The sequence below is a fragment of the Lepidothrix coronata genome, unplaced genomic scaffold, assembly GCF_001604755.1.
Source record: "Lepidothrix coronata isolate B3197 unplaced genomic scaffold, Lepidothrix_coronata-1.0 Scaffold32, whole genome shotgun sequence".
NCBI classification, from domain to species: domain Eukaryota; kingdom Metazoa; phylum Chordata; class Aves; order Passeriformes; family Pipridae; genus Lepidothrix; species Lepidothrix coronata.
In genome coordinates, this window is record NW_016690212.1 from 5,102,973 (window position 1) to 5,130,425 (window position 27,453).

The 27,453-nt window shown below is 39.5% G+C and overlaps 1 protein-coding gene across 5 annotated transcripts; it reads right to left on the reverse strand.

Moving 5' to 3' along the window:
* On the reverse strand, positions 1–22,345 carry PUS7 (pseudouridylate synthase 7 (putative)). 5 transcript variants are annotated; one of them, XM_017811560.1, is made up of 19 exons: positions 22,286–22,345; positions 20,949–21,092; positions 19,337–19,415; positions 18,295–18,673; positions 16,388–16,472; positions 16,156–16,257; positions 15,117–15,261; positions 13,119–13,136; positions 10,737–10,848; positions 9,372–9,449; positions 7,589–7,717; positions 7,237–7,362; positions 6,866–6,927; positions 6,285–6,445; positions 5,280–5,406; positions 4,461–4,562; positions 2,512–2,641; positions 1,374–1,465; positions 1–724 (listed from the first exon to the last, which is right to left on the reverse strand). In XM_017811560.1, the coding sequence occupies exons 4-19, from the start codon at positions 18,642–18,644 to the stop codon at positions 588–590; spliced, it is 1,956 nt and encodes a 651-aa protein (XP_017667049.1). In that variant the 5' UTR covers positions 18,645–18,673; positions 19,337–19,415; positions 20,949–21,092; positions 22,286–22,345; the 3' UTR covers positions 1–587. The 5 variants fall into 5 exon arrangements, with proteins under 5 accessions (XP_017667049.1, XP_017667047.1, XP_017667048.1 ...); XM_017811558.1 differs by having other exon boundaries at positions 16,376–16,472; XM_017811559.1 differs by lacking the exon at positions 22,286–22,345 and adding an exon at positions 21,572–21,676 and having other exon boundaries at positions 16,376–16,472.
* Between the last annotated feature and the right edge of the window lie 5,108 nt (positions 22,346–27,453).

The window sequence follows — 27,453 nt, forward strand, 5'->3', positions numbered from 1 at the left end:
GGGCTTTCAGGTTAATTTATTTTCAGTACCTGTTCTTTGGTACAGGTATCCGCTGGAAAATACAAGTATTTTCTGGATGGAAAGTCCCGACTATTTAAAACAGCTTTACAGCACGCAAAAAGCCTCGCTAACAGAATCCTCTGCTGCGTCAGTGCAAGTGCTACCAGCAAAGATTAGTGGGATACCAGTGTTCATCAGTATCTTCACTTTGTTGTAACTCATCTTCCTCAGCTGTAATTCGGTGTATTTGAAGAGACTTCAAGGTGTGCTGAACTGATTAAAACATTCAGTGCTCGCCAAAAGAAAGCAAGCTAAACATTCTTCCAGGTCTGATGCTATTAAAAGCCCATTTCTAAAGACGCACCCGTGTTACAGCTCAAGCAGCTTACTCATTCAGTAAAAAGCACCATTCTCTAAGATCTATATTATATTACAGTCACCATCTTGCAAATGACTACTGAAGTTAAATGCTAGCACTAAAAAAACTTAAAAAAATACAAATCTCTTACTGTCAATCTTTAAGGATTTGTACAGAACATGTAAATAAGAAATCACTTTTCTTATGTTAAAGTCATTTTGCAGTTCATTCAGCGCAACCAGGTAGTATTCAGTTGTGTTTGGTTCTTTATGCTTGTGTCCATTTTCAAAACTTCCCGAATGGCCATGGTAGCGTAAGTAGATGGGGGAAGGGAGAACTCCATCTTTAGTGCCCTGAATTTACCATCTATCATAAGGTGTGAGAGAAGACACAAAGCAAGAAAAAGTTGTTAAGAGCTTATGCAATGCTTATTCTGGAAGCCGTCTAAACCGGATACAACCAATCCCCCAACCTTAAAGCAGAACAACCACCATCCTCACATTCCTATTTACAATCCACACTGAAATTTCATAAAACAACATCTTTATAACAGAAGAGTTTTCTTTGTTTTAAAAGCAAACATTTGTTCTTTCAAAACTGAATTCTAGCCTCTCTTCACTTTTCTGGAAAGCAGCGTAAAAACATTTTGTGACCAGAGTTAAGTATTTGAGTAATCTCTTGTGTTCAGGACAAATAATACAAGCTCAACTGTACAGACAATTTGTGGCTTAATTCCACCTTTGCAAGTTGCAGACATTCACTGCTCAGCATTTCCTTGATTTTACAGATGCCTATAAGAAAATGTAACAGTCAACAGAAACTGCTGGAAGAATGGCTTGCACCCTTGGGAAATAAGGGCCCTTATTTAGACACCTGGCTTTGGAGATTGTTAATGCCACTGCTTAACAGTCTAGTTAAATGAAAGCTCTTCCTTAAAAGAGCTTTCAATACGTAGCAGTTGAAAGCAACAGCCAGATCAAACTACTGTTTTGAAAACTAGCAAAAATCAACTCACCTGTAGGGAGAACTGGTAATGGTTTTCCTTCCAGTTTATCCAAATCCGTAGTAAATAATGGGATTTTGGGATCATCATATGCAACAACCTCCCTTTATAATATACATAATATTTATTATCATTATTAATTATTTAGGATAACGTGGTATTTTATATAAATGTATATTTATTATAATAATACTATTTATTATTATTCCAATTTGGAAGTTAAAACTGAAATGGAGTTGGCATTTATGGCACAAGAACTAGTAAAGCTTTATGTAGAAGATGCCTCTGTCTGATGAAGACTATAAAAAAAATAAATTAGTGAGAAGTTTCTTTGCATAACTCATCTGTTTTTCCTTGTGGGCTGTCAGGATTTACAACTATACAAGAAGGTAAGAATGGTGTCAACACTATGAGAACTTAAGAGAAGCGAAGCCTTTAAATACAGTCATCTACACCTAGAAAGTGCTTAAACATATTCTGCCATTCATTTAACAGAAATTCCATATGCATGGAATTTTTCCGTATGTCCCTATTCCATATGTAACAACAAGGCTCAAAAAATAACTGGGAAGTAGATAAGCTTTATCTTAATTAGCAGTGATGTTTCAAGTGTATAAACATTTGTATTGTTGATCTGCCTCCTAAACCCTCTATATTTTTTCTGTGCATCTGTGATCAAGTCTTTCTACACATTTGTACCTGTTTAAAAGGTATTTATTCAGTTGCCATGTGACAACTAGGTTGTATCTCTAACAACAGCGATTTAGTAAGTTTAAGTGATTGATAGGTAATTGGAGACCAACTTTCTCATAGCAAGATTACAAAAACCATTCTGTTTGGAATATTATCTATCATCATTTCAACATAAATAATTATCTATGAAGTGTTCAAGCCCTTGCAAGGAGAGTGAACAACTAGACAGACATCTTGATATCTATCACAGAACCAGAGGACCAAGGAAGAAATAAGAGTATAGTTCAACTTCAGCTGCATTAAAAACATGAGGGAAATGCAGAGATTCCTCCCTAGCTATGCTTCCTTTACACAGACGTCCCAAGGAACAGTCTCATGGTTTTCTGTACTTAGTCACTATCTCACGTAAACCCTGTGCTGTCAATTCAAGTGTAATTTCCTTTACCCTCCTACTCACCAACTGACATTCTGAGGTCGAATGATAATCTTTCTGTATGCTCCAGAAAGTGAGTAATCTCTGATCTTATGCCTCATGTTGTTGATATCAAGATTGTCAGCTACGAGCATTTCCTTGTAGGCCTCGCCAACTGCAAGAGAGGAAAGTATTTAATAGGACAGAGCATAGTGTGGCCAATTGAAACAGCCTGTTTTCATGGGTCATTCCTTCCCTTGCGTTTAGTAGGTTTCAGCATATATGGGACAAATGTTACACAGAAGTTTAAAATTACTGCACATCTTATTATCTACAATGTTTGCTTCTACACTCTGATTAGTAGAGGCAATAACCAAGAAAACATCTTATCAAACTTTCAGGTGAAAACAAAATTTACAAAATATTTTATTGACACTTTATTGCCATCTCATGCATGCTTTACAATTACCTAGACTTCAACAAGACTAATCTCAGGTATATGGGAAAAAAAGAAAAAAAAGCAAAAGGCCAGACTACCTGCTACTCTCCCTTTGAAAAAGCAGCAGAGTGCACTGAGTTGACAATCTGACAACCAAACACAAGAGTGGTTCAACCCGATATTGAGGAAAACATATTGGGAGACTGGTTTGGCTAAACAGGGAACTGATGACTAACCTATAAGGATACACACAGTAGCTGAAAGCTAGATCCAGCTACAAAGAAGGAACATACCAACGTTGTCCAGGCACATTAGGATGGTGTTAGTACAGCCAAAGCTCAGCTAGAGTTGAATTCAGCAACACACATCAAGAACAATATGAGTTAAGCTGCAACGCAAGGAATGAAAGAAGACAACAAGGAAAATGTTGTCCTGCTATTAACAGGGGCAGATGGTCTAGTGACAGACCTAAGGCTGATGGTCTCAGTGGTCCTTTTGCCTCAGCCTTGATCAGCAAGGTCTCCCAGGCCTCTCTTCCTAGAGGCAAGGTTCAAGAAAGAGAGGGAGTACTGGTAGTGGGAGAAGATGCAGGCTGAGAGAGCTGGCTCATGTCACGGTAACCCTTTCCTCTATTATCTGTGAAAGATCATGAAGACCTGGGGAGGTCCCAGGCAAGTGCAGAAAACCGAGTGTTGCACTCAGTTTCAGAAAGAGCAGGGAGGATGATCTAGGAAATTACAGACCAGTCAGACTCACTCTGGTCCCTGGGGAAAAATAATGGAGCTAATTCCCTCTGGGCACACAATGAGTGTGGTTTTAACGAAGGGAGAAAAAGGAAGAAAAAAAAAAAAAAAAACCCAAAACACTGAACTTACTGCCTTCTATGATGAAATTACTACACCTGTGAATGAGGGGACAGCAGTGACTGTTGCCTTTAGCAAGGCTGTCAACATATTCCCACAGCATCCTTGTATCCAAGGTTAGAATGTTACAGTGGGTGGACTGCTGTGTGGGTAAGAACTGTCTGGCTCATCATGTCAAAAGATAGTCACTATGGGTTTAAGCTCTACCTAGAAGCAGAGTTCCTCAAGGAACTGGAATATGTCCTGTTAAACACTGTTATCAGCATACATGGAGAGAAGCTGGAATTCACCCCAACAAGTCTGTGGACAAAGCCAAGCTGGGATGGCATTTGATACATGCAAGGACCCGACTGCCCTTCAGAGGGACCTAGGTGTGCTAGAGGAATGGGCCAGGAGGAACCTCATGAAATTCAGTAAGGACAAAGTCCTGTACCTGAGTCTGATTAACTCCTTGCAGTGGTATAGGCTAGGGAGCAACTCTGCTGACAGTCATCAGAGATTCCCAGTGGGAAGGAGACTAAACAGAGCAACCTGGCAGCAACAAAAGGCTGACAGTAATGTATCAGAGATCTGAAATAGTATATTGTTTTAATGGTCACCAAGGCTGTAAATATCTCATCTTCCTTTAAAGAACAATCTTAAAGCACACTTACAATTTCTGAGTAAATATATCAGTTAACAGTCAGACTTACTTTTATGCTTTGGATAAATAACATCAAATCCAGGCAATGGCATCACTACATCGTGGATAGTGTAGTTATCAACATCTCCTTCTTCAATATGAACAGCTGTGGCTACAGGCAGGACAGAAAAACGATGAGTTACCAGTATGGATGTCTGTGACAGTTAACATTAGCTAAATTTAAAACAAACCTTTTGATTGAAATAAATGTACTATGAGAGGGATAACTACCGTCTTTTATCTCCACTTAATAGACAACATTTCCAAGAAGTAACAGCCTTCAAGGCTGTCACAGTTACTGGCAGAATCACAGCCTGGCTTCCAGTGACTTAAAGCTGAATGAAGTAAGTAAGGACTGCTACAGGAACAGACCCCTTACAGGCATCAGGCATACATAAAGGAGAAATGCTGTGGGAAATGACAGAGCAAATCCAAGTGAAGAAAGTTTTAACTGAGTGGAGCTTCTGTTTTACAAAGATACTAATGCAATCAAAAGCTTTTATGGCTAAAACATTCATAACATCCTTTCATACTTCTTCATATCCTAACTAGGTTTGAGGTCATTCTTGAGAATAATCAGTCCTCTGTCGTCTCTCTTCCCTGTCCAGTTATTTGGAAAAATGAGTAAACCAAGAGCTCGTGGAAATGCAATACCTAACTTCCAATTCCTTGTAAAATTTGATTAAAAAAGGCCAACAAATTCAGATATCACTGGGCCAAAATGGGGGAGAGAGAAATTATGTAAGCTGTATCAGACAAACATGTGCTATGTGCCTTGTTTTTGCAGGAATTTGAACTACACAGCATCACCGGCTTTGTCTGATTTTACCTCCTTTAAGTATGAGATCTCCTGGTACAGCTCTAAGCCCGTATTCTTCTATTCTCTTGCTCACCATATTATTCCACACATAACTCTGGTAGCTATGAATATACATTAAACGATTATTTCTTGGTATCTAGAAGTAAAGAAAAAAAAGTGAAACACTAGAAAGATGTATTTTTAAGTTTTTTCTCATTATCATAACCAAAAAGGTATATATTTGAAATGTTACCTTATCCAGCAACAAGACTAACACAATTTCTTGGTATACAGATTTGATTTTTGTTCATTATTTGGGAAAAGTGTATGTGAAGAAATAATGCTTTTATACGCTTGAAATTTGTACAAAAAAAAATTGTGCTTAAATTTAGAAAAAAAAAAACCACTTTTTTTTTATTATTCAACAGCTGATCAAACACATGGGGCTATTATAAAACACTGAATTCATACTCAGCCTCCTGAAATCTTAAGTGAACTTTACAGCTGTGAAAGCCCAGTGTTATTCTAATTATCTTCTTCATAAACAAGAAATTATTCCTTGTCTCCTACAATGGGCCCAGTAGTTTGGAGAAAATACCCCATTTACCATCAAAGACTTGATCTTGATTACAGCACTTGAAAGTGACAAGTGAATCCATCACCTCTAGACCAGGCTGATTCATTAGCCCAGAATCAGTTCGATTTATACTCTTAAAGCAACAGAAAAACACTGAAACTGAACTTTTGCACGGTTCTCAGATCCCTACTATATATTTACTAAGTATAAGGTTACTAAGTATAACTGTATTGCTTCCAGCATACCAGGAAGATCGTTGTATATGTTGGAAAGCTTATTATGCATACATTAATTACAGATGTCATCAGTTACCATGCAGCAGTACTGCAACCAAAAAGGCAGGATTTTAAACTTAACTTGGCATTCATCAAGCATCTATGAGTCTATTTCAAATTCATCATGATACCATCAAAAGAATGTTTATTGAAGTAAATACCCCCCAGCACTTTTACACTCACTATGCCAAATGCAGAGATTATGTTCTTCATTCCATACTTTAAGAGTCCACGTAGAAGCTGCCCTTCCACGCACCTTTTTACAGGTAGTTTCTTGAGGGCAGCTGCTGGATCTTTAGTCTTTGCCCATTCCTCTCTGCATTTTACTAAGTATCCCTTTTCAGCTAGAATGAGAATGTAAAATAAAAATATTTTAACTACACACCAAAAAAGCATCCATCTCACCTTTTGTTAAAACAGTTGAAAAATTAAAGTTTCAGTCACAGTAATTACAGAAACAAACAGAATCATAGAACACTTGAGGTTGGAAGGCTTCACATGGAGTCTGAGCAGACTCTGTAAGTATTCAGGTCCCTTTTCACCCCCACTGCAAGAAACTGCACAGCAAGGAAAGATAAGCAGAAAGGCAAAGTCTGAAGATTCCTTCTCCATTGCTAAACTGCCTCAAGTTTAGCAGGTGCAAAGCTGTCCTCACAAATGTCTTTTCAAATTAAGGATCAAAATCTAAAAGCATTTTTCCTGAATATACAATTCTTGGAGGAGAAGAGGCAGAAACACTTGATGTATCATTTTTCAGTCCTTACCTCCTGGTCGTGGTTTTAATATCAAATCCATTACTTCGTTCCAATTGTTCTGCAGAATAGCTCTAAGATTCAAACAGGAAAGTGTATTAAGATCTAACTAAATATATTTTAAGGGGATTTACCAACTTAACAAAAAAATAAGTATTTGTGTTTAGACTTATGCAATATTAAAAGTAGTGCTCTTATGCAAGATAACTGCTAAAGCATGCTCAGAAACCAGATCTTTCTTGAATCTAAAATTAAAACTGGTATGTGCAATATGCCAGAAAAACGTTCCCAAAAATACATTAAGTTACACAGGGATAGGGATAAGAATAAAATTTAAAAAAAAAAAAAAAACAGAAAAGGAGGGGAATGAAAGCAACACATACCTGCCAATTTGATAAGTAGGAACAGCTGTGGTTCCAAATCTTTGCATTCCATAGTAATTAATAAATCCAATTTCCCTGAGAGAGTGCATTGCTTGCTCTATCTGGTCATCAGTTCCTGTTATGTTTCTAGTATTAAAAAAAAAAAGTTAAAGACAGATTATTAAGAGCTTATGCTATTTTGTGATGCTCATAATATTAAAGCTTAACATCAATATTATATAGCATATATCAAATTCAACAGACTCCTGCCAATAAGATTTCTGTTTTGTAACCCAAGTTGCACTGATATATCTTACCTATTTAAAGAAAAAAAATTCTAACAGAACTGTCTTAAAACATAATAACATACTACCTGAGAACAACAGTGAAATGGTTCCCTTGTAATTCTCCTAATTTCAGTGGATGGTTCTTGTAACTGAAATTTCCTAATTTGAAGTTCATCAAACATTTATTCAAATGAGCAAGTCTTTGTGCAGTGATTCTGAAAAGAAATAGAGAACAGTGACCAACCTATGCTTAGAAAAGCAGATAAATACAGAAATGCTAGCATTACAAAACAAGAAGCAGCAAGCCCCATTTCCCCAATTTTCTACTGCTGCCTTTTAAAAATATTTTAATGAAACAGCTGAAAGAAAATATCAGGTAGTTCTTAAGGTTACTCATACAAGAGAAAGCAGCACTGTCTTTTCACATCTATGTTACAACATGAACTCCAAAAAAGTATGTTGCAATATCAACGCATAGTGTACCCCACAAGCTGAACTCTGCTTTATCTGATTAACTGCTCCGTGAATGCTGTTAGCACAGTATCAGCTCCAGTTACCTAAGTCATCAACACAGAGTTAAGTAAAATTAGCCACTGTGTACACTTAATGCAGATGAAGGAACATGGAATCCAATCTGTCACTGATATCCGTTGGTTTTGTTGCTAGGATTTTTGGAAGCATATCCTGTTCTTTGCATTACTGAGCTGCTCTTGGACCCTTCTGCTCAAATTTATACCAGAATAGAGGAGTTTATGAACTAGCATAAACTAAGCAGCATACTAAGCTCAGAGAGGGCTGATTAGCTGGCAATATCTCCTGTCCTGTTCGGGAGAGTCGGGTGCTGTGGCACTACTGAACAGGCACCACACATCAATACACTCCCCCCAGTCCATGCTTGCTCCACACTGGAGCTCTTGGGCACAATATTTAAAGTGATCATGTTAAAAAGTAAACAGAACAGCACCTGAGATGGCTACACCACAGGTTTGGTTATCTGTCATCACTTTGCAAACCTGCCTTGCAGCAACAACAATCAGGGGCTTCTCACGATTCGCAGATCAGCATCTCTTTTTACGTGTGCAAATATATGCATGTCCAAAACACCAGGAGGAAATATATCAACAATAAAGTAGTGGATTCCCTCCTTTTAACAAGGATTTCATCAAACTTCTGGCTCTCAAACCACGGAATTTCTCACTTGAATGTGGTTTTCAAAAAGTTGTAAATAGTAGTGCAGGCAGAATATTCCAACTTGCTAAACTGATATTGTAATATATGACTGGGAGACATCTGTCATTCTCAGTTATGGGTGTAACGCTTATTTAAAGTGTCCAGAAACCATATAATTATCTTGGAATATGACAACATAAATTTTATTTTCTCTTAGTAGGTGACTTAAGGGAATAGGTTTAGATAGGAAAAATTCCTCCTAATTTTTTGCCCTTCTGGCTACTCACAGATGAGCAAAGGCAGTGGTTTAGCCTTCTCTGGAGCTGTTCAGAGAGTTCAGTGAGAAAGAAAATAGGATTCCAGCTGGAGAAAGGGGGAAACAAAAGTCAGGAAAGAAATGGGACATAATTTTCACCATGTCATTCTGCTTTTCTGCTGTTGCATGGGATCCATGCAGCATGAGAGCACATAGGCAATGTGTCCCACTGCTTCAGCAAATACACATATCCAGCCTATGACTCAGAAAATACTGATGATCACCATGGAACAAAAAGAATTATGGCATCTTCATTAATATCTGTGCTTTACAAGATCAGGACCCAAATCTGCCATTTGTTCACTGAGTCTTCAAGGTATTTAGCAAGATATTCAAGCTGTCACAGCAGCAGTGCACATACTCCAGAGTATACTTTTACTTACCTGAGAACAGCGATCTCTTGAACAGTTATAGCCCTTTTATCTTTAGTTCCCATGTAGGAAAATATGTTTGGCTTCACTCTTAAAAGCAACAGTAACAGATATTATGTATATTAAAACAGCAACAGATCAAACATAATTTTTAGCATAATTACCTAAAATTATTAATCTTCTATAGTAAAAATATACCTACATTCCCCAGAACTAGGCTACAATTTGACAGATGTGTGACATTTTCTAGTCTCATCTATGAGTACATAAAACAAAGGGAAACTTCTGTTTTAATTATATGTAGACAAATTCACTTTTACCACAACAGTGCTTTCAAAATATGAGCTTTGAAGTACTTCTTAATATACATTCATTTAATGTACAAATGCACAGCCACCACTAAGTTCACTAAAAAAAAAAAATTCACGTCCACTTCTTCCCTAAACTTCTAACAACATCTCTGTTTGAATACTATGCCTGCACATTATGTGAGAGTATGAGAAGTTAATTTAAAATTTGATCCATTTAGTTCCTTGAGAGGAAAATTTCTTTTTCACTTTGGACTTTATAGTCTGTGTTACACAAGGAGTATTTTCAGTTATTCCAGCTATGGGCACCAGGGGGTAGCAGGATTGCCATTACACACAGTTTTCTACCTAACTATGCTCCTGCCATTCTGTTCTCAAATACAAATACTAAGTGGCATAACGGTTATAATCTAGATTACAAACATTTTTTGGGGGGCAGGAAGAGGCCAAGGGAAAAGGAGAAGAGAAGTGGAGAAGTTTCCCTACCAGTAGATCACTGAACTGACCCAATTTTAAAATTGCCCTTCCTCTGCAATTCACTGTGTTCATGTCACGCCTTGGCCAATCTTTTTGTTTCTGCACTTGATGGGGTGAAAGGAACTAAGCCTGTGTTGCCATGGAGAAATTAATACACAGAACAACAGTTTATCAAGTGTAACTGCTTAGGAACTGATCAGCATATTATCACAACAATATCTAACAGGTTCATAACATACTTGCATATATTCACAAACTGGAAAAAGCCTGGCTTTTAATTCAGGTTACACATATTGAGGTTTTGAGCTGCCAAGCCTCTCTCAGATCAGCCAACATCAATTGTGGGCTTTTTCCACTGAAGCAGCCGAGTAGTCTTTTAAAATTCTTAGGCTCACTTTGTTCCATTCTCACCTCCCTACAAAACCTTTCAGTTTCAAATCTGACATTCTAAAATAACTTTTTATTTTAAACACTGTCCTACAAATTAGGCAATAGCAATCACTTGTGTTGCTCTTACATAATTCTGAAGCATAACACTTACAGTAACATCAAACATACAGGGCTGCCAGACTGGCATAAACATCAGCCTTACCTTAAAAATTTGGATAGGACATTAATGGCATCCATAGTGTCCTTGTTCTCCTTGTACAGTACAAAATGGCAGTAGCTTCCCCTAGATTTTGGCCATGAGTGTTTTCTTGGATCTTTAAAAGCAAAAAGGTTAGTGTCATTTTTTAAAAAAATTAATATATTTGCCATTGCAGCTGCATTTAAAACAAATATGCAAGAGCCAATTTCTGCTAATTTCCATCTGCTTTAAAAAAAAATGGAAAGAGTTAATTACTGACAGCAAAAGCTGTAAAGCACAATGAAAAGTACCTCCCCTTCCAGTGGGCTGTAAACTTCTCTTTAATCAGCTCTGTCACCTAGAAAATCCTGAATGAAACAGCAACACTTCCCTTGTCATGAAATTATCTAAAAATATATCCTAGTCATTTAACTGCCATATCACCTGATTAAATTTCTTAAAAACATTATCATTACACTGATTTTCAGCAGTAGCAGCCACTCCACATTTCATCTAGTGCCTTCTATAATTAATAGCTGAGGACCATTGGAAGCCTGTTTGTAGTAAGACTACAATTATTTATAGTATGGACAAATTCTTTATTTCTGTAGGATTTTTTCTATGTGTCATGCTTGTATCTCTACAAAAGCCTAAAAAAGTACACTCAAAAGATTACTGTAAGGTGATTTTTTTTTTAATCCTGTAGGAGAGAGATATCTGGCGCAAGAGAGACACTAACAAGGCTGATACTGTGCCGTGCCTAGAGAAGGCTGGAGGGTGAGATAACTTCAGCTCCCACAGACTAACAACTGATGTACAGTTCTGTGCAATTATTTGGCACTTTCCAGAGAAGAACACTGTCGATGATTTGTCAAGCTTCTGTTGCACAATAAAGCCTCCAGAGATAAAACTTTCCCTTTATAATAACCCACCGTTAATGGCATTACTGGGAAGGGGGACTGATTCTACACAGGTTTAGCAACCAGTTTTGAGGTGCTTTATCAATTCTTTGCTTTATAAGAACAAACTAAGAATCTGTTTTGTTTTAAATAAGAAGTCCCTTATCTCTTGGCAACCACAAAGCAGACTTTCCTGGTTTTGTACAAAAAGGTTACAAGCATCTTTCAAAACAGCAAAAGCTAACTGAAAAAGCCCTATTTCAATATATAAACACCAATGCAGGAACTTCTTGAGAAATTTTGCTCTTTTTGTTCACATTAGTTTGATAAAGGCCAGATACCCCCCCCCGACAGTATATACGTTTAATTCTTCCTTTTCTTTTTTTTCATTTGAGAAGCTGGCATCCATACACACACTTCTGCAAAAATAATTTTGGATGCTACAGTGTAAAATGCTCTTTGTAGAGTTTTCGATCAGTTAGAATTACTGCACCACTTGCCTTGCACCATCAGTTTCTAAGCAAAACCCTCTTCCCACAGAGTTTCCTAGGTCCTAAATGGAGCAGTACGGTCCAAAGCCTGTTAAGAGACCTCACACCTCTGCTGGTCTCCCCTTCTGAGCCACCACTGCTCTTAAGCACTATCAATGAAACCTGCAGTCAGCTGGAAGAGCAACCTCCTCCTCCAGGAAGCTCTTGTCAATTAGAAGGGAAGAGGGGAAAGACTGAGCTCAATTCACAAGGAAAACCTTCTCCAGCTGGAATCGTTCTTTAAATGGAACTAATTCATCATCACACGGTCATTTCAACACACTTAAAAAAGTGAGCCCTAATCTGGTCTAGACTATAGAGGTTCTATAGATACTATGCATATCAATGGGCTCCTCATGCTTTGGCATCACAGCCATGTGCCTATCCAACAGAGGGTACAGCTACAGTCCTGATATTTAACCATTCCTCACCCAATACTTCAAAGTATTCAACTGGGTAGATGGACCAACAGGACAGTTTGCAGTCCTTATTGCTGTGTTTCAGTCATGTTACATTTTTGACAGTAAATCTATATTTCCAAGCCCTTTTTCCAAACCTTTTGCTGAAACTTGAGGGCTGGAAGCTCATTTTTAATATCAGGATGTATGATATATACTTTTAAAGTTGTATAAAGACAGATAGTAGTGTCTGAAATATGGGCTGAAGGGCAAAGGCCTGGCTTACTGAAATCTATGGAAAATTTACCACAGTTGTCAAACAGTACTGTCAAAATTGGTAATTCACATCCCTTAATACTGGCAGACTTTCTCTGCACCAAACGACTACTGCCTATACTGCACTACAAAAAAAGAGGTAGAACAAGCCCAATGCTTGGCTGTTTCAGGGAATTTTAAGCATTATTTTTGTGTAGGGATTTTTAAGGAATTGTTACCAGTTTGGCCAGTCCTGTTGCTATTTAGGAGGTCATAATGGTTGGCATTTCATTTTTGTTAGCATGAAATGTCAACATCTCTTACCTGTTGCAGTTCTGACCTCTGTCCCAATGCAGAGCATAAAGAGCACAAAAGAGTAGCATTTAATTTTTAGACTGTCAAAGTGTTTTTAGAGGTGAACATGCAGGTTTATGGTTATGGGATTATTTATGCTTCAGGGAGCATCCAATAGTTAGGTGGTGGATGACAGCAATTTAGACAGTTATGCAATGGAATCGTGCAGAGGGAAACAGTGAACATATGGAAAGCTTCAATCGGAGATGCAACAAACTTAATTTGTGGACAACGATGAAACAACAGTTTACTGACAACTTAGTAAGACAGTATTTTAAGTATTTTGGGTGTAAACTTACTATGGACACCAAGCAGCTTCTGATTTTACATTTTAGGAAGCATGTTTGGGAACCTTTTACATTATCAACAAAAGTAATCAGATATTTCAGCTAATATTCGAAAATTCTACACTTCTGAATTATTTCTTGCCTGGGGAGCCCACTCAGGACTAAGACATATTTGTGGCTATGTAAACACAAAAGATAAATATAATCCTGGCTAAAAAGAACTTGCACTCTTCAATCTTACATCCATAAACATTTACACACATTCACTGAAACTGCACACATCTCCACCAACATGCACAGGTGTCTGAAGCATCCACAGCTCAGGAATCCAGGTTTAGATAGATGATGCTTCTCTGCATCACAAGATGGTGCTCCAGATAGTGTTTTAATCCTAGAGACACACCACTACGTTCTTTTCAGCATATTTCAAATACCTGAATTCTTTCATACAGTATCTCTTAAATCAGACTGGTCAGCTTAACAACAACCACTTGACTGTAACAATGGTTAAAGAATAGAAGCAGCAGAAGGAAATGGTGGAGGTAAAACCGTTACAAATCAACAGAGAACAAAACTGGCTTAGGAGAATTTTGTGCTGGTAAGTATCCATACTCCATGCATAAAGCATGCAAACATACACATTTTCTAAACACGGTTAAGTAAGACACAAACACATTATAAATGGACCCATAAAAGTACAACATTCCCATAGATGCACAGAACAAGCCTTAAAAAAATAACTAAATTGAATATGGATATGATTTTGTTTCCAATTTTAAACTTTTCTATCTCCTTATCCTTTCTCCTTCATCTGTAAAATCAAAGGATTAGATTTACATACTGTCATTTGTAGTAGGTTGAAACGACACAGGAAAGCAACCGATTTAAACCAAACTTTATCTACATGCAGAATGGTGCACATTTAACAAAAGGCATTAATCCTCTAAACTTACAACAGCAACAAATTAGTAGTAACATTAAAAAAATATAGAACACATTAATTTATCCCCAGTAAGCAAAACAGTATTTGCAAGATTACGGTGGATAGTACTTAATTTTGAAAATCCTTCATTACTTTGACTATTCCGAAAGAGTAAATGTGATTTATAATTAATAAAGACATATTTCTGCAAATATAATTAGCCTTGGAAACAGAAGTAGTCTTAGAGATCATGGTAAATATACTACGTTTATATAAAACTATAACTTTGGGAAAACAAATAGGTGTTTGTCTCTATTCAAGTCATTGAGAATTTTGTCATGAATTTTCAAAGACAGCTAAGATTACACCGACTGTCAGTGTAATGTACTCATTCCAACTACAACCTCGTACTCCCACTGCAAACTTAAACATCCAGGTAAGTTCATGAAACCTAAGTTCAAAAAATACTGAAAATAAAGCCCGTTTTGCCTATTCCTATTGAAATAGCAGGAGATATTCTCACTTCTGACATGGTTGTACTGGATTAATTATATGGAAAAAAAAACAAGTAGAAATTTAAATTTGAAACATTTCTTGTGTTCCTAGTCATTTTAGATGCACAGCATTGGTTGCAACAAGGAAAAAGCAAAGCCAGACTACATAAGAAGTATGCTCCACTTGAAGTACTTACTAACAATTCTTATTTTCAGGATAATTTTAGCATTTACTTTACCCAACTGCTGTGATACTGAAACTCACTTGCCAGGGCTTTTTTCCCAGCAGCATGATAAGCAATAATGTATTTCTTTCCATCTCTATCTTCTGTTTTAGTCTCCAGTCCTGGAAACAAGGACTTCACAGCCTGGTGGATGACTGTTCTTTTTTCTTTGGTATCTTCAATTACCTGTGTTAACACACATAGATGCAGAAACCAAATAAATTAATACGAAAGGTGAAGGATTCTCTTGGAGTTAAATTTTGCGTGCTTAAAGAAAACCTACCAAATAACAATAAATACTGAATAGGTATACTTTTAAAAGTCTGGCCTACTTAAAATTAGTTTGAAAAATAATAAATAACTCTGTTGCAAACTTCAGTCTCAACACTCACAGAAGAAAACTCTCAAGATTTATTCCTGTCTTCTGCACTTAATAAAATTCCCTCTTCTAAAGAAACTCCAGCAAAAGAAATTTTTTCTATATGCTTTAAAGGAAAAAAAATATAGCTAGATAAGATTATTTGGTGTGTGAATGCTTATTTGAAACTACCAGATCTAATCCTACTCATCTTTGTGTCCCAAATTTAGCTCAACAGTTATTCTTCAAGTACGTGGAATATTTGGATGTTTAAAAATACTAAGGTTTTAATTTCATTTTGGACCTTCTTATCTTTCTTGTAACAGAAGACCATATTTATCTTCTTTTCTATTAAATCACTAAACACTGACCTTGAAAACAGTGTTTCATCAGCATGGATGTTTTATTTAAACCTTGTTACTCTATGAAACAATACTAGACAGAAAACCAAAATATTGCAAGCAGGAATTAAAACCTGCATTTAAGTTCTGTGTTCAATACCACCAAAATCAAAATGACAACTCAAATGCATGAATTTGAGTACATCTGTAAGACTTTACAGAATTAAACTCTAAACTGGAAACAGTTTGGTATTGCCTCCTGCATCCTGTTCAAACTGCTCTTACAGATTACATGCACTAGAAAGCACATACCTTCCACTCACTCCCTCTCATACTCCCTCTGCCCTCACCCCCAAAGTTCATATAATTTATTAATTTTACCTCTATGGCAACACTAGTTTCCTTATTCTTAAAAAGCTGGAGCTCCTCTAAACGCTGCTTGTCTTCATCTGACAAAACTGTAAGTGTTTCTTCTGATGGGTCCTAATGCATATTCGGGAGGAAAAAAAAACATCCAGTAACCCTCATGGAACAACTTTCTGTATTTTAATGTTCTTGCTTAAGGAGCTTTAAGAAGCATAACCATTACCAAATCTTTTACCTCAAAATTTACCTCATCATCCACTGGAACAGAAAAGTCATCTAAATGGCTCACACGTCCATCTTTGCCTATTTCATGGACAACAAAGTCCGAGTATCTGATAGGAAGAAACATGCATTACATTTTAATAAAAATAAAAATCCCACATCACAAGAAGTCCTTTCCCAAGAAGCAGTTTGTTAGCAGAATTCACTGAAGAATTCTGAATTCACATAAGTCAGTTCACATAAAAGAAACCTAAACCATGGGAAAGCTGTACCTATTCCCACTCCCCAGACAGATACCATGAGAACACACATCCAAACACAGCAGACTTCTCTGCACATCACCAAACACCTGCTGTAGTTATTCTGAGTCATTTTCTCACTAGCTTGCAGAGATCAGTAATGCATATCCTCAATCCCAGTCATTACTGACAATTAAGACTCTACTGCATTGCCACAGTGTGAACATGAATGCATTAACTCCATTGCTTCAAGTAACCTGCAGGATAAAGTGCCACTTTTTAGCTACTCTAAGGAAGGCAGGAAAAATTCAGCTTTGTTCATATAGTCAGTTATAGAGATCATTCAAATAAAGTTAGTCTGCATTCTCTATGACAGCAACAAAGAATTGGACATTTCTGATCGAGTCATTTATGTTCTGTAATAAAAACATGATTTTTAAGTAGCATTTGCTTGCAATGGAAAAAAGAAAAACAATTCTTATTCTATGAATGTTGAAAGATGAATGACACTTCACCATGGGAATGTTTCTACTGTACCTTCCCCAAGCCCCCGTTTGCCATCCCTCTGTGCAGCTGTACATCATACTGGTAGAATTCTTTCCTGAGGAGCGTTATGTGTCCTCTCTCTTACTCTCTGTAGCTGTCTAGACATACTAGTGACTAGTACCATAAAAATGCCAGGACTGATTTAATAATAGGTGTTATAAACTAGGATCAAAAAATAACCACAAGCCCACGAATTTTCTACCATCCAGCTACCTTTGGCCAATCAAAATTGGCAGGTTTCCCAGAAGATTCAGCATAGACTGTGTTCCCTAGTGAAGGATTATGCTAGATGCTTAATGCTCCACACATAAAGATTAAATATGTACATAATATGTACATATCATTTTATTATGTAAAATGACCTATATATTAAGCCAGTATTTAAAAACGGGGACTTTTCAGTGTGTAAAAAAAAGCATCCTTAAATGCTTTGCTAAGGCCAGGAAACAATGATTCCCACTTCAGTGAGTTTTTGTATTTGCATTCTGTTTTATTCAAAGATGTTCTTTAATTTAAAAAACCTAGAAGCTTCATAAAGAAAAAGCTACTAAAATCCAAATATTTCACTAAATATATAATGTGTATATGTAACAACTTCTGCACCCTGAATTACAGAATTCCCTTTTATGTTTTGCAAATGACATTAGAACTGATCAGATAATAATTTAAAGCCTAATGGACCATTTGGTAAAAAATTTGTCTAAAGACATTAGCACAAAACACTCAGGCCAAAGCAAAGAAGAACCAAAGAGGGATGGTTTCGATGCCGTTCTCCAGTGCATCTAGTATCAGCAGTGAGGAGTGGTAGAAAAGGTGGGTGTACTGCATAAGGTTTTATGTATGCTGTATGCTGCATGCTGCTGCCAGAGCATAAGGCAAACAGCAAAGGTCAGTGTAATTATGTATTTCTACTTATGAACAGCTTCCTTCTTCAGAGCTCCATTTGACAGGAAAATAAACAAAACCAACCCACAATCTAGAAAAGTCCCAAATTAAACCTTTCTTTCAGTTGCAGCACTAGATAAAAAGTAATGAACCTCCCTAGTGGCCACACATAATCCATTTGCATCCCGCGAATCAGAAAAGGAAAATGGAGAACTGCAACTGCATTACACAAGGAATTAACACATATAAGACAAAGAGTTACCTCTCTTTTAAGATTCCAGAAAACCCTTTATGAGAGCTAACAAATTTAGTTATGCCAACATCGCTTTCTGTCAGTCCATGCTTCATCATGTCTGCAAAGCTCTCTGGATCTCCATCTTCATCACTATCCTCTAGTTCTTCTTCTTCCTGCTCCTCACTTTCCTCATTGGGAATTATTTCATTTTTCATGTCCTCAGGTGGTTCTGTTACAGTCTCAGTACTCTGCCCAGAGTCATTCCCTGTCTTAGATTTCTCCAAGATCTTCTGTCTTTTGATTTCATCTGCATTAGCCACATCATCCTCAGAGCGAGGACGTTTCAAGGACACACTATTCATTTCTACAGTTTCCATGTTTAAGGCACAGTGTAGGATAGAAAGCCCTGAGGAGGAAGAAGAATGGTTTATTTCTTGTCTGCTTAAGAGCAGTATCAATACACAGCCTCTTCACTCCAAGGACTCTGCCCCCTGCAATGGTTCAGAAAAACTACATAACTTTCTGCATTTTTAAGTTAAACATCAAGTAAATATTCCAAACAGCTAGAAGCAATATGTACTTGGGAAGAGAGAAGGGAGATGTCACGGGGACTTAATACCCACCCAAAGCACCATGCATGCTGGGCTACAGCACAGCAGGATTCAGTACTGCACTGACCATTTACCACCATCATCACTCTTGCCAGCCCTTACCATAGCTGCATCCAGTCCTGTGCACACAGAGGCCCTGCTGTCAACAGCAATGTAGTGCCCAAGAAACATTTTGTTACCAAGCCTTCTGTTAAACATGACTATTTTCAATTATTCCGTTTTCTACCCAGATTCCATCTTCCAAGGACTAAGAGACGATGGCTCAATTCCCCCAACTATGAAATATCATTGCTTCCTTTTCTATGTTCTTCCAACACACACAATACCACAGGGAACTCAAGGTGGCAGCAATTCAGCCCAAAAGATAAGAGGGATGAGACACCAAAATCATTAAATGAGTGGGACAAACAAAACAACAAGGAAGTGAAATGATCTCTAAGAAGAACATGACTACTCACGCTGGTGGAACACAGTTCTGACTCTTCCCTGGCAACTTGAGCTGCCACCTTTGTATCAGCAGAACTAGCACCTTCAGATCTGAAAAACAGAGAAAAAGTAACTCTGAGAAACTTTTAGTCAAAAAAAAAAAAAAAAAGACTACAAAAACATGTATGAAACCAGCTGCCCCTGATTCAGGTTGCACAGCTACTCAGATGGACTCGTTAGTAACAAATACAATGGTAAGTGTTACCAGCCTAGTGACACAACACATTATTGCTTTTTAGCAAGCTAGGGGAGAGAACTTTGGTTTTATTTCTATGTTTATGAAAGGAAGTTGGAGTTCCAACTAATTAGGCAAGGACAGGACCTTTCTTCCAGCATCGCCCAACTGGCACACCAGCTGTACCGGGGACAAAGTGCAGGATTTGGTAGCAGGGGAGGAGGCCATCAACTGCCCTGTGCTGATGTCCCAGTTCCAACTGGAGCCATAAACCCACCACTTGCCATCCTCCAACTTATCAGATGAACACATGATGCCTCTGCTCCAGCTTATTTAAGAAAGGGAGGATCTGCCAGTGGCAGAAATGCAAAAGAAAGCACAGGAGGAGGAGCACGACAGGGCTAAAAAAGGCACAGGGAAGGGGACAACCACTGGGGTTGGAGATGCACTCTTGGAAGAAGGCTCTAAACACCAGAGCCAGGACATCCCTGATGGGACTATGGCCTGTGGAGATACTCAAACTGTGATAGGGACACACCTGTGGAGAGGCCCTCATGGGAAGAAATGGGAAAGGAATGAGCAGTAGAAAGAAACCTCCATGTATCAACCCCAACCTCCGGCACTACCACTGCCTTGTGCAAGGTTCAGAGCTTAACCTGAGGGGTTAAGGAGTGAAGGGGAGGAAAGGAGTTATCCCCAGGTGTTTGTTTAAGTGGTGGTTTTCTTTGTATCTCACTAGCCAATAGGTGATTAAAAGTTTATGTTAACAAGTAATAAATTAAATTAAATTTCCCATGTCAAGTCAGTTTTGCCCACAACAACCAAGTTCCTAAATTAATAGGATTCAGCTGTTACTGAGAAATTAATCTAGGCACAAAGCAGTATTTCAGAGCTACATATATCATCCTGTATTATTTGTCCAGCCACTAGATAGCATATTCTATTTAATTTTAAGTGGTATGTTTTTAAAGGAAGACTCATGACTAACTTGATAATCAGCATGTGCTGGGTTGATAACTAATTGTTACCAGTAAGCTGTTAGCCACTGCTGACTTCATGGCCTGGACTTTCCATTGTAGAGATCACAAACTTAGGGTAAGGAGGGAGGAGAAACTGTTTCAGAAACACCTGAAATGTTTTGCTCAAATAAAGAACTGAAAATGGATGCTACACAAATAAATGAACAAAAGGGAAAGAGGGAGAAACTTATAAAAATAAGTGTATGTATTGCCTGACAAGTGACAAGACACACAGAGCAGAAACCAGAACAATTAGCAAATCAGTGTACCTTCAAGCTGAAAGCACCAATTTTACTGTATCCACAAATAAAAACAAAAGTGCATAAAACCCTTCTTTAAAAGGAACAAAAAATAAAATCATAGCCGAGAGAAGCAGTTCACCATCATTACCAGATTCTTCTCCTATGTACTGAGATCTACAGAGCCCGAGTTATAAAGCACTGAAGAGGAAAAGGCTTCTAGATGGCTTCTGCATGTCTTCACATGGCGAACAAACAGTGAAATCATTCGGCACAGTGAAATCCTCTGAGAAACCTGCCAAAAGCGGTAACAAGAGAAATCTCATGTTTCTAAAATAAAACTGTAATATCTAGTTATTGAGTTGTACAAACTGTTAGATGAATTCAATGTTGGGCACAAATACTCCACATAACTGTCACATGCAGACTATTCTCACAGCAGAGCAATGACTCACATACTACCAAGTACTATCCTGTGCCAAACGGCAGCCATCATCTGGGATAATTTCTGCAGGATAATTATTTAAAGGAGCAAGTTGAAGTGAGCGGGGCACACACTGCCTCGCTTGTGCTAGATCGCTGCTGAGAGGCGCCTATTATTTTCTGACAGCTGCTCAACTGCCTCTGTCCTTTTCCCAACAAACAGGTGTTTCCATAAAAGCCAGAATCTGCATAAACAGCAACTCCACAGCAATTTCAATTTTAGCAGAGACTGAATTTACTACTACAAATAAGAGACTTGATTCTCCTCCCCAGTCGGGAATGGTGTGGTACCTGCCCGGCAGGCACGGCGGGCGGGGGGGACACACTAAATAACAGAGCCGGAGCACGCCAGCGCTGGGCACGGAGCTGGCTCCTCATGAGATGAGGCACGTGGGATTAAAAGGCGACCGGAGAGAGGGCGCGATGATGCAGCAGCAACAGCGCCCGAAGGCCAACCCTCGGGGCGGGGGCAGCGGGCCAGGAGGGCTGCCGGAGCCCCGCGGGCCGGGCCGGGCCGCAGCAGCGCTCGGGGCGCCGCGCCGGAAGAGCCGCTGCCAGCGCCGGGGCTGCCGGGGCAGGGCGGGGGCGCGGGGGGCCGGAGCGAGCGCAGCCGCGGGGTCCCGGCACCGCGCGGCGCCCGCCCGGGGAAAGCCCGGCGCGACCGGGGGCGAAGTTGCCCCGAGGCGGAGCCCCCCCGGCCGGGGGCCGGGAGCGCTCGGGGCGCCGCGCCGGAAGAGCCGCTGCCAGCGCCGGGGCTGCCGGGGCAGGGCGGGGGCGCGGGGGGCCGGAGCGAGCGCAGCCGCGGGGTCCCGGCACCGCGCGGCGCCCGCCCGGGGAAAGCCCGGCGCCACCGGGGGCGAAGTTGCCCCGAGGCGGAGCCCCCCCGGCCGGGGGCCGGGAGCGGGCAGGCGGCCCCGCCGCAGAGCCCTGCGCGGCCGCGGCTGCCGGGGCAGAGCGCGGCTCCGCCCGCCGCCAGGCAGGAGCCACGGAGGGGGAGCCACTTACCCGCACGCCGGCTCGGGAGGACGGGCCGGGCCTCAGAACGGCGGGGAGGGAGGGAGGGAGGGAGGGGAGGAAGAAGAGAAGGAGGCGGAGGCGGCGGGGACGAGCCCGCCCCAGCTCCGCGTGTGCGGAGGCGGCCCCAGCGTGTGCCCGCCCCGCCGCCCCACGGCGGTGCGCGGAGCCCGCGGGAAGGAGGTGGTACCTGCTGAGGGGCTGCTCATGCCCGCGCCTCCGTGCTCGGCTTCCTGCGGAGCGTCTGGGGGAAGCAGATGGGAGTTTACAGGAGAACTGCAACTCTGCAGAAAAAAAAAGTTTAATTTCCAAAATGCGGCTGTAGCCAAACCAAGGAGTCGTGTAAGCGAGATGGTGGCTTTCCTGAGCTCCCCTGGCATCCGAAACACGCTGCGCTGATTGAGCATTAGTCCCACGACGAGGGCATGTTCGAGTACCATTTCAAAACCTACACGGTAGCTATGCAAATCACACTACCATTTTAAAGCTAAATAAAACCAGGCCAGATCTGTGCTATGAGTCTTTTCTGACATAGTCAGAATGTCATCTTCTACCCTCCTTTCTATTTTAAGCAGTGGTGCAAAGAATGTATTTTCATTAACTTCAGCACGTAGATTTGTCCTTATTTTTAAGACCCTTTGTGTCATGTTCTAATCCTAGCCTGCCTCAGACTTCCTCTTTGCCGGGCTATTAACACCAGTATTTAGTGTCTCATGCTTCTCATTCTTTAGTTGTATTGTATTCACACTCTTTTTACGTGATGAGGCTTACAACTGCTATGTGTATATAGGTAACTTATTTTCTCATCCCTTCCTCCTTGGAGTAGAATAAGAAAGTAACACAGTGGAGTGTTTTGGTTTGGATTTAAAAAATCCCTGGTACACATGCATTGCTCTATGAGTAGCTTATAAAAGACCCCCATCAAGGAAAAAAGGAAGGAGCAAAGATTTGTGACTCTCCTTAGTTCTGAGCAGAGATGGATCCATAGAGATTTATTTTATAAAGCACTATGGGATCAAAGCTTTGTCTTTATCACAGAGCTTTAGTTTATACCCTGTCCACCCTTCACACTTGGAATTTAAATAACCCACTAGATACCGGTGAGGGTATCAGGAATGGGTTTAGTGCACTCCTGTGAACAGGTCAACAGTGGACTGGAAACAGCAATAGATTTTAGTGATAACAAGGCAGATTATGGCACTTCTGAAGACTGTGGCATCACTAAGGAAGCCAGAGCTGGAACTACTATTGCCCAACTCCCAGGCTGTCTGGGTGGCAGGGGCAGCACAGCAAGAGCTATGTGTCATTTGAAGATTGCTGTCATTTGGCCAATTGCTATGGCTCTGGTATGTTGAAAAGTAATTCCTTCACTTCTTCCAGGCAAAGACATCTCACTCAAAATGTCTGGCTGGGGGAAACCTTCAGCAAGACTTGTACCATGCATCAGTCCAACTTGCTTTGTCGTGTAACTTTTTGCTTCTTCTATCCTGTGTAGGAGAATGTCCCTAAAATACTTATTTTTCCTCCTCCAAATTCCTACATTCAGTACCTCCCTGTCTACAAAACCCTTGTCAGTAATTAAGTAGCTTGTATGTTACAGCTGTGCTTGGTATGATAATTACCCTTCTGTTAGTTCTCCCTGTTGACTGTGTTCATCTATCATCAGCTCAGATAGAATTTGGAGTGGTATGAAGTACCTCAAGCACTGAAGAACCAGCATTTTGAAGGACCTGCAGATGCTACTACAAGGTAAATAGCTAATATAATCATTCCTCTGCATTACCTGAATTTTCTAATATATTCAGCAAAGTTTATTACTCCTTTCTCAATACCAGTAAGCATTCTCTGACATATTAAAGAACTGTTTGTCTACATCTGAGAATCTACAGACAAAATCCTTGAGACCATCCTTCCTATGGTTCAGGGGCTGGAAGGAGGGAATCTCTAGTTCAATTTCTGAGACAAAACTGAGCCATTCTGGCAAGTAGAGATCATCAGTACTTAAAATATGGTTTGCTCAGTCACCTTCTGTTACAGTCTATCTGTACATGGTTTCCAAGTGTGAGCTGGCAAAGGGCATCACCACTTTCTCTTTCCATTAGTCAAGTGCTCCTTTTACGTACAGAACTATAGTGTAAAATGTAATAAGTGTAAAATGTAAAATGCAATTGTAGCTTGATTTTTTTCCTTATGATTGGTTTAACAATTACAAAAAGCTTATATTATAAATGGTCTAAAATACCCATCGGGTGGTATAATTTAAAAATTTTTTCAATCTGAATTAAAATGTTCGTATCAGTATGTTCCCATAGAAACTTTATTTAATGTAACATAAAGGAAGTTTGTTTGGGGGAAAAAAATATGACTGACCATAGTTGTAGTCTGTAATAAGTTTATAATGTCTTCCTTCTCTCAGGTTCCCCAGAAGGGAAAATCAGGATAGCACATCTTGGCAGATGGAAGCATAAATCTGGCAAGGAAGAGAACACAAGTGAGAAGCATGTTGAGTCAGTCTCCTCCAAAGATGCTCGTTAAAAACCCAAAGGTACAAAATTGACCTGTTCCCAGTCCATAGAAAAAAACTAATAAAATAGAGCAGCAATAACTGCACTCACTCTTCTTCAGTGTTATGCCTCCCAGGGGCACAGACAATCAGGCAGATAAATTGTAATTTTACACCCCTTTGCCTCAGCTGCACTTAACTAGTCTGATTTTTACCTGTCACTAATAGCACCACAGAGAATTAAAATGAAAGAACTATTAAAAGCCTAATGTATTTTTCGTATGTAGGTTGTTTGCATTTCTAGTGCTTGTTTTGAAGCCTTGCATGAAGCAAAAAGTGGAGGTGATAATTCATTACCATGCAAAATTTAAAAATACAATATTATGAAACAGGGTTTTTTTTTTGAAAATACAGAATTTAATACACAAGGTAATTTCAGTGAGAAGGTTCTTTGAAGAACGTTGAAAACAGTACCAAACCAAATCATACAGATTTCCAAAATAGTGACAAAAAAAGGTTTTCAGAGAACACAAATTATCAAACTTTATAGTGCTTTAATAGGCCATCACCTTTAAGTTGATTCTTCCCCTTTTCCCTTCACCCATTCTTTTTTCAAATGAAATTATACTTATTCTTCAAATGCATCTCTACATCTCTTGGTTAATTAGTTAACAATAGAAGAAAGGTGGAAAAGTATCTTACCTAGACAGAAAAGGAGAATTTTAGGCAGACAGGTTTTTTTTTTGACCAAATCTGTCTCTGTAAAAAATTAATGATACAAAGGTAGTTGGAAACAAATCATCAAGTACTGTGCTCTATAGGGCAATTTTAAATTAAGAATGTATGTGACTATAGAAGATTAAGTAAAACCTTAACCATAGGATTGGGAGGTAACTGAAATATATTCACTTTTTTTACCTTTGTTTTGCTGTTAGATATTTGATTCAGGGACGTTGTAAAGCTTTGCAGCAGTGTAGACAAAACAGGATGTTATCGCCCACAGATCAAGTATCTGAGTGGCAGCGTTCAGTTTTTGCAAAGACTGTAAAGAGCAAGTGTTGCATTAAATAGGAATCTGTGCTGGGGGAATAATGATATGTTTCTGCCCCCATTCACAATTATCTCATAAAGCCTTTAACCTCCAAGGGGTAAAACACCTTTCTGTGTGTTTGTGCATGGGAGGAGAACAGCTGGGACAGGACAGAGCCTGGAGTGTGAGCTGGTTGCTCCCACTGCTCTCAGGGCCACAGGAGAGCCAGGATGGCAAGTCATGCCAAGTGGGACCTTCTCCTGCAGTAAAGCTGCTGCCTCACATTTGGGAGGAAAAAAGGCTACAAAGGTGAAGGGAGAAGACGAGCTATCCTGACAGCTCATGCTGCTTGAGTGCTGGCCTGTGGGGTAGAAGAGTGTGCTGTTTATATGCCTCCTCACCTTGCCTATGCCTGCTGTCACATTGGGTTTTCCAAGAATTATTTTGGCTGCATTTGATCACTGTTATTGGTGTGAAATTTTGTCCCCTATTAAGCTCCTGGTAAAATGCCTGTTGTCCTCAGTACAACTGGATCTGGCCACTGAAAAAACTTCAGAAGTTGCAGCATTCACGTGAAAGGGTCACAGACATGAAACTGAAATGGATTATGGCAATACCTGGTGTATTTTTTACTCATAGCTGTGAATGACTTTAAAATCTCATTCCCCATCATCCATACAGAAAATCCTAGTACCTGAGTTTGGTTAACATCTAGGGTATAGCCACATTGTAGTATTCCTTCTTTACATGCCTAATTCTGCATGTAGTTCACAGACAATAAAATCCAGAATACAGGTAATCCTCCATCTTTCTATCCCCCATCTCTTTCCTGCTGCCTGGAGATACCATTGATCCTTCATTCACATGGGGAGTTGTTCAGACTGATTAGCACTGGCAAAAGTAATCTCAGGATCCTCCTGGCTACTTGACAAAAAGAGCATAACTGACTTTAGGCTACTCTCTAGAAGCAGTACAGAAAACATCCATGATTTCAAATAGGAAATAGGTAATAGGAACGTATTCCATCACAGTGTGTCATTTCACAGTTTAGCTGAGCATTCACTGGGCCAGGGCATCTGTACTGAGAGCACACAAATAAGTTTCTCCTATGCAGGTGAGGATGAGGAGCAGAATCCTGAATCCTCTCCAGTACCTGCTTGGTGGTCAGTTGAGAACATGGGGTATGTTCTGAGAGCAACCACCTTGACTGTATTTTTCAGGGTACGGAATTACCTTATCACTATGAAATAAGTGCAGTGTTAGGGAGGATTCTGCTTTAAGTCCAAGCTTGGCTGTGGGGCACAGTGAAAGCCATATAGTGGGCTGACACAGTGTTTTGCCTGATTCTGTTTCTTCTGTCAGATGCTTGCCAATGTTGCTGATGAATGTTAGGGAGGGAAGTATTCTGAAAAAGCCCCAAACCAAGTGAAAGAATAGAATATTAGATCTGTATTTCTGCTACCAGATTGTCAGATGATCCATGGAGTTACTACACAAGGTTTAAAATGTTGAGAGAGAATTCTAAATATAATTTTTAGTATCCAGATAGCCTCTGAATCTAATAAAGCTTTTCATCAAAATGAGATGTTATATGCAGACTTTTGTGAAAAAAAAAATTAATTCTAC

Excerpts from the sequence above, each read along its gene's own strand:
- PUS7 (XM_017811558.1), bottom strand. The coding sequence starts at position 18,644 with ATGGAAACTGTAGAAATGAATAGTGTGTCCTTGAAACGTCCTCGCTCT. Across the intron at positions 9,450-10,736 it reads GTCCTATCCAAATTTTTAAG|AGTGAAGCCAAACATATTTT; the intron begins GTAAGGCTGATG and ends GTTGCTTTTAAG. Across the intron at positions 1,466-2,511 it reads CGACCTCAGAATGTCAGTTG|GGAGGTTGTTGCATATGATG; the intron begins GTGAGTAGGAGG and ends TATATTATAAAG.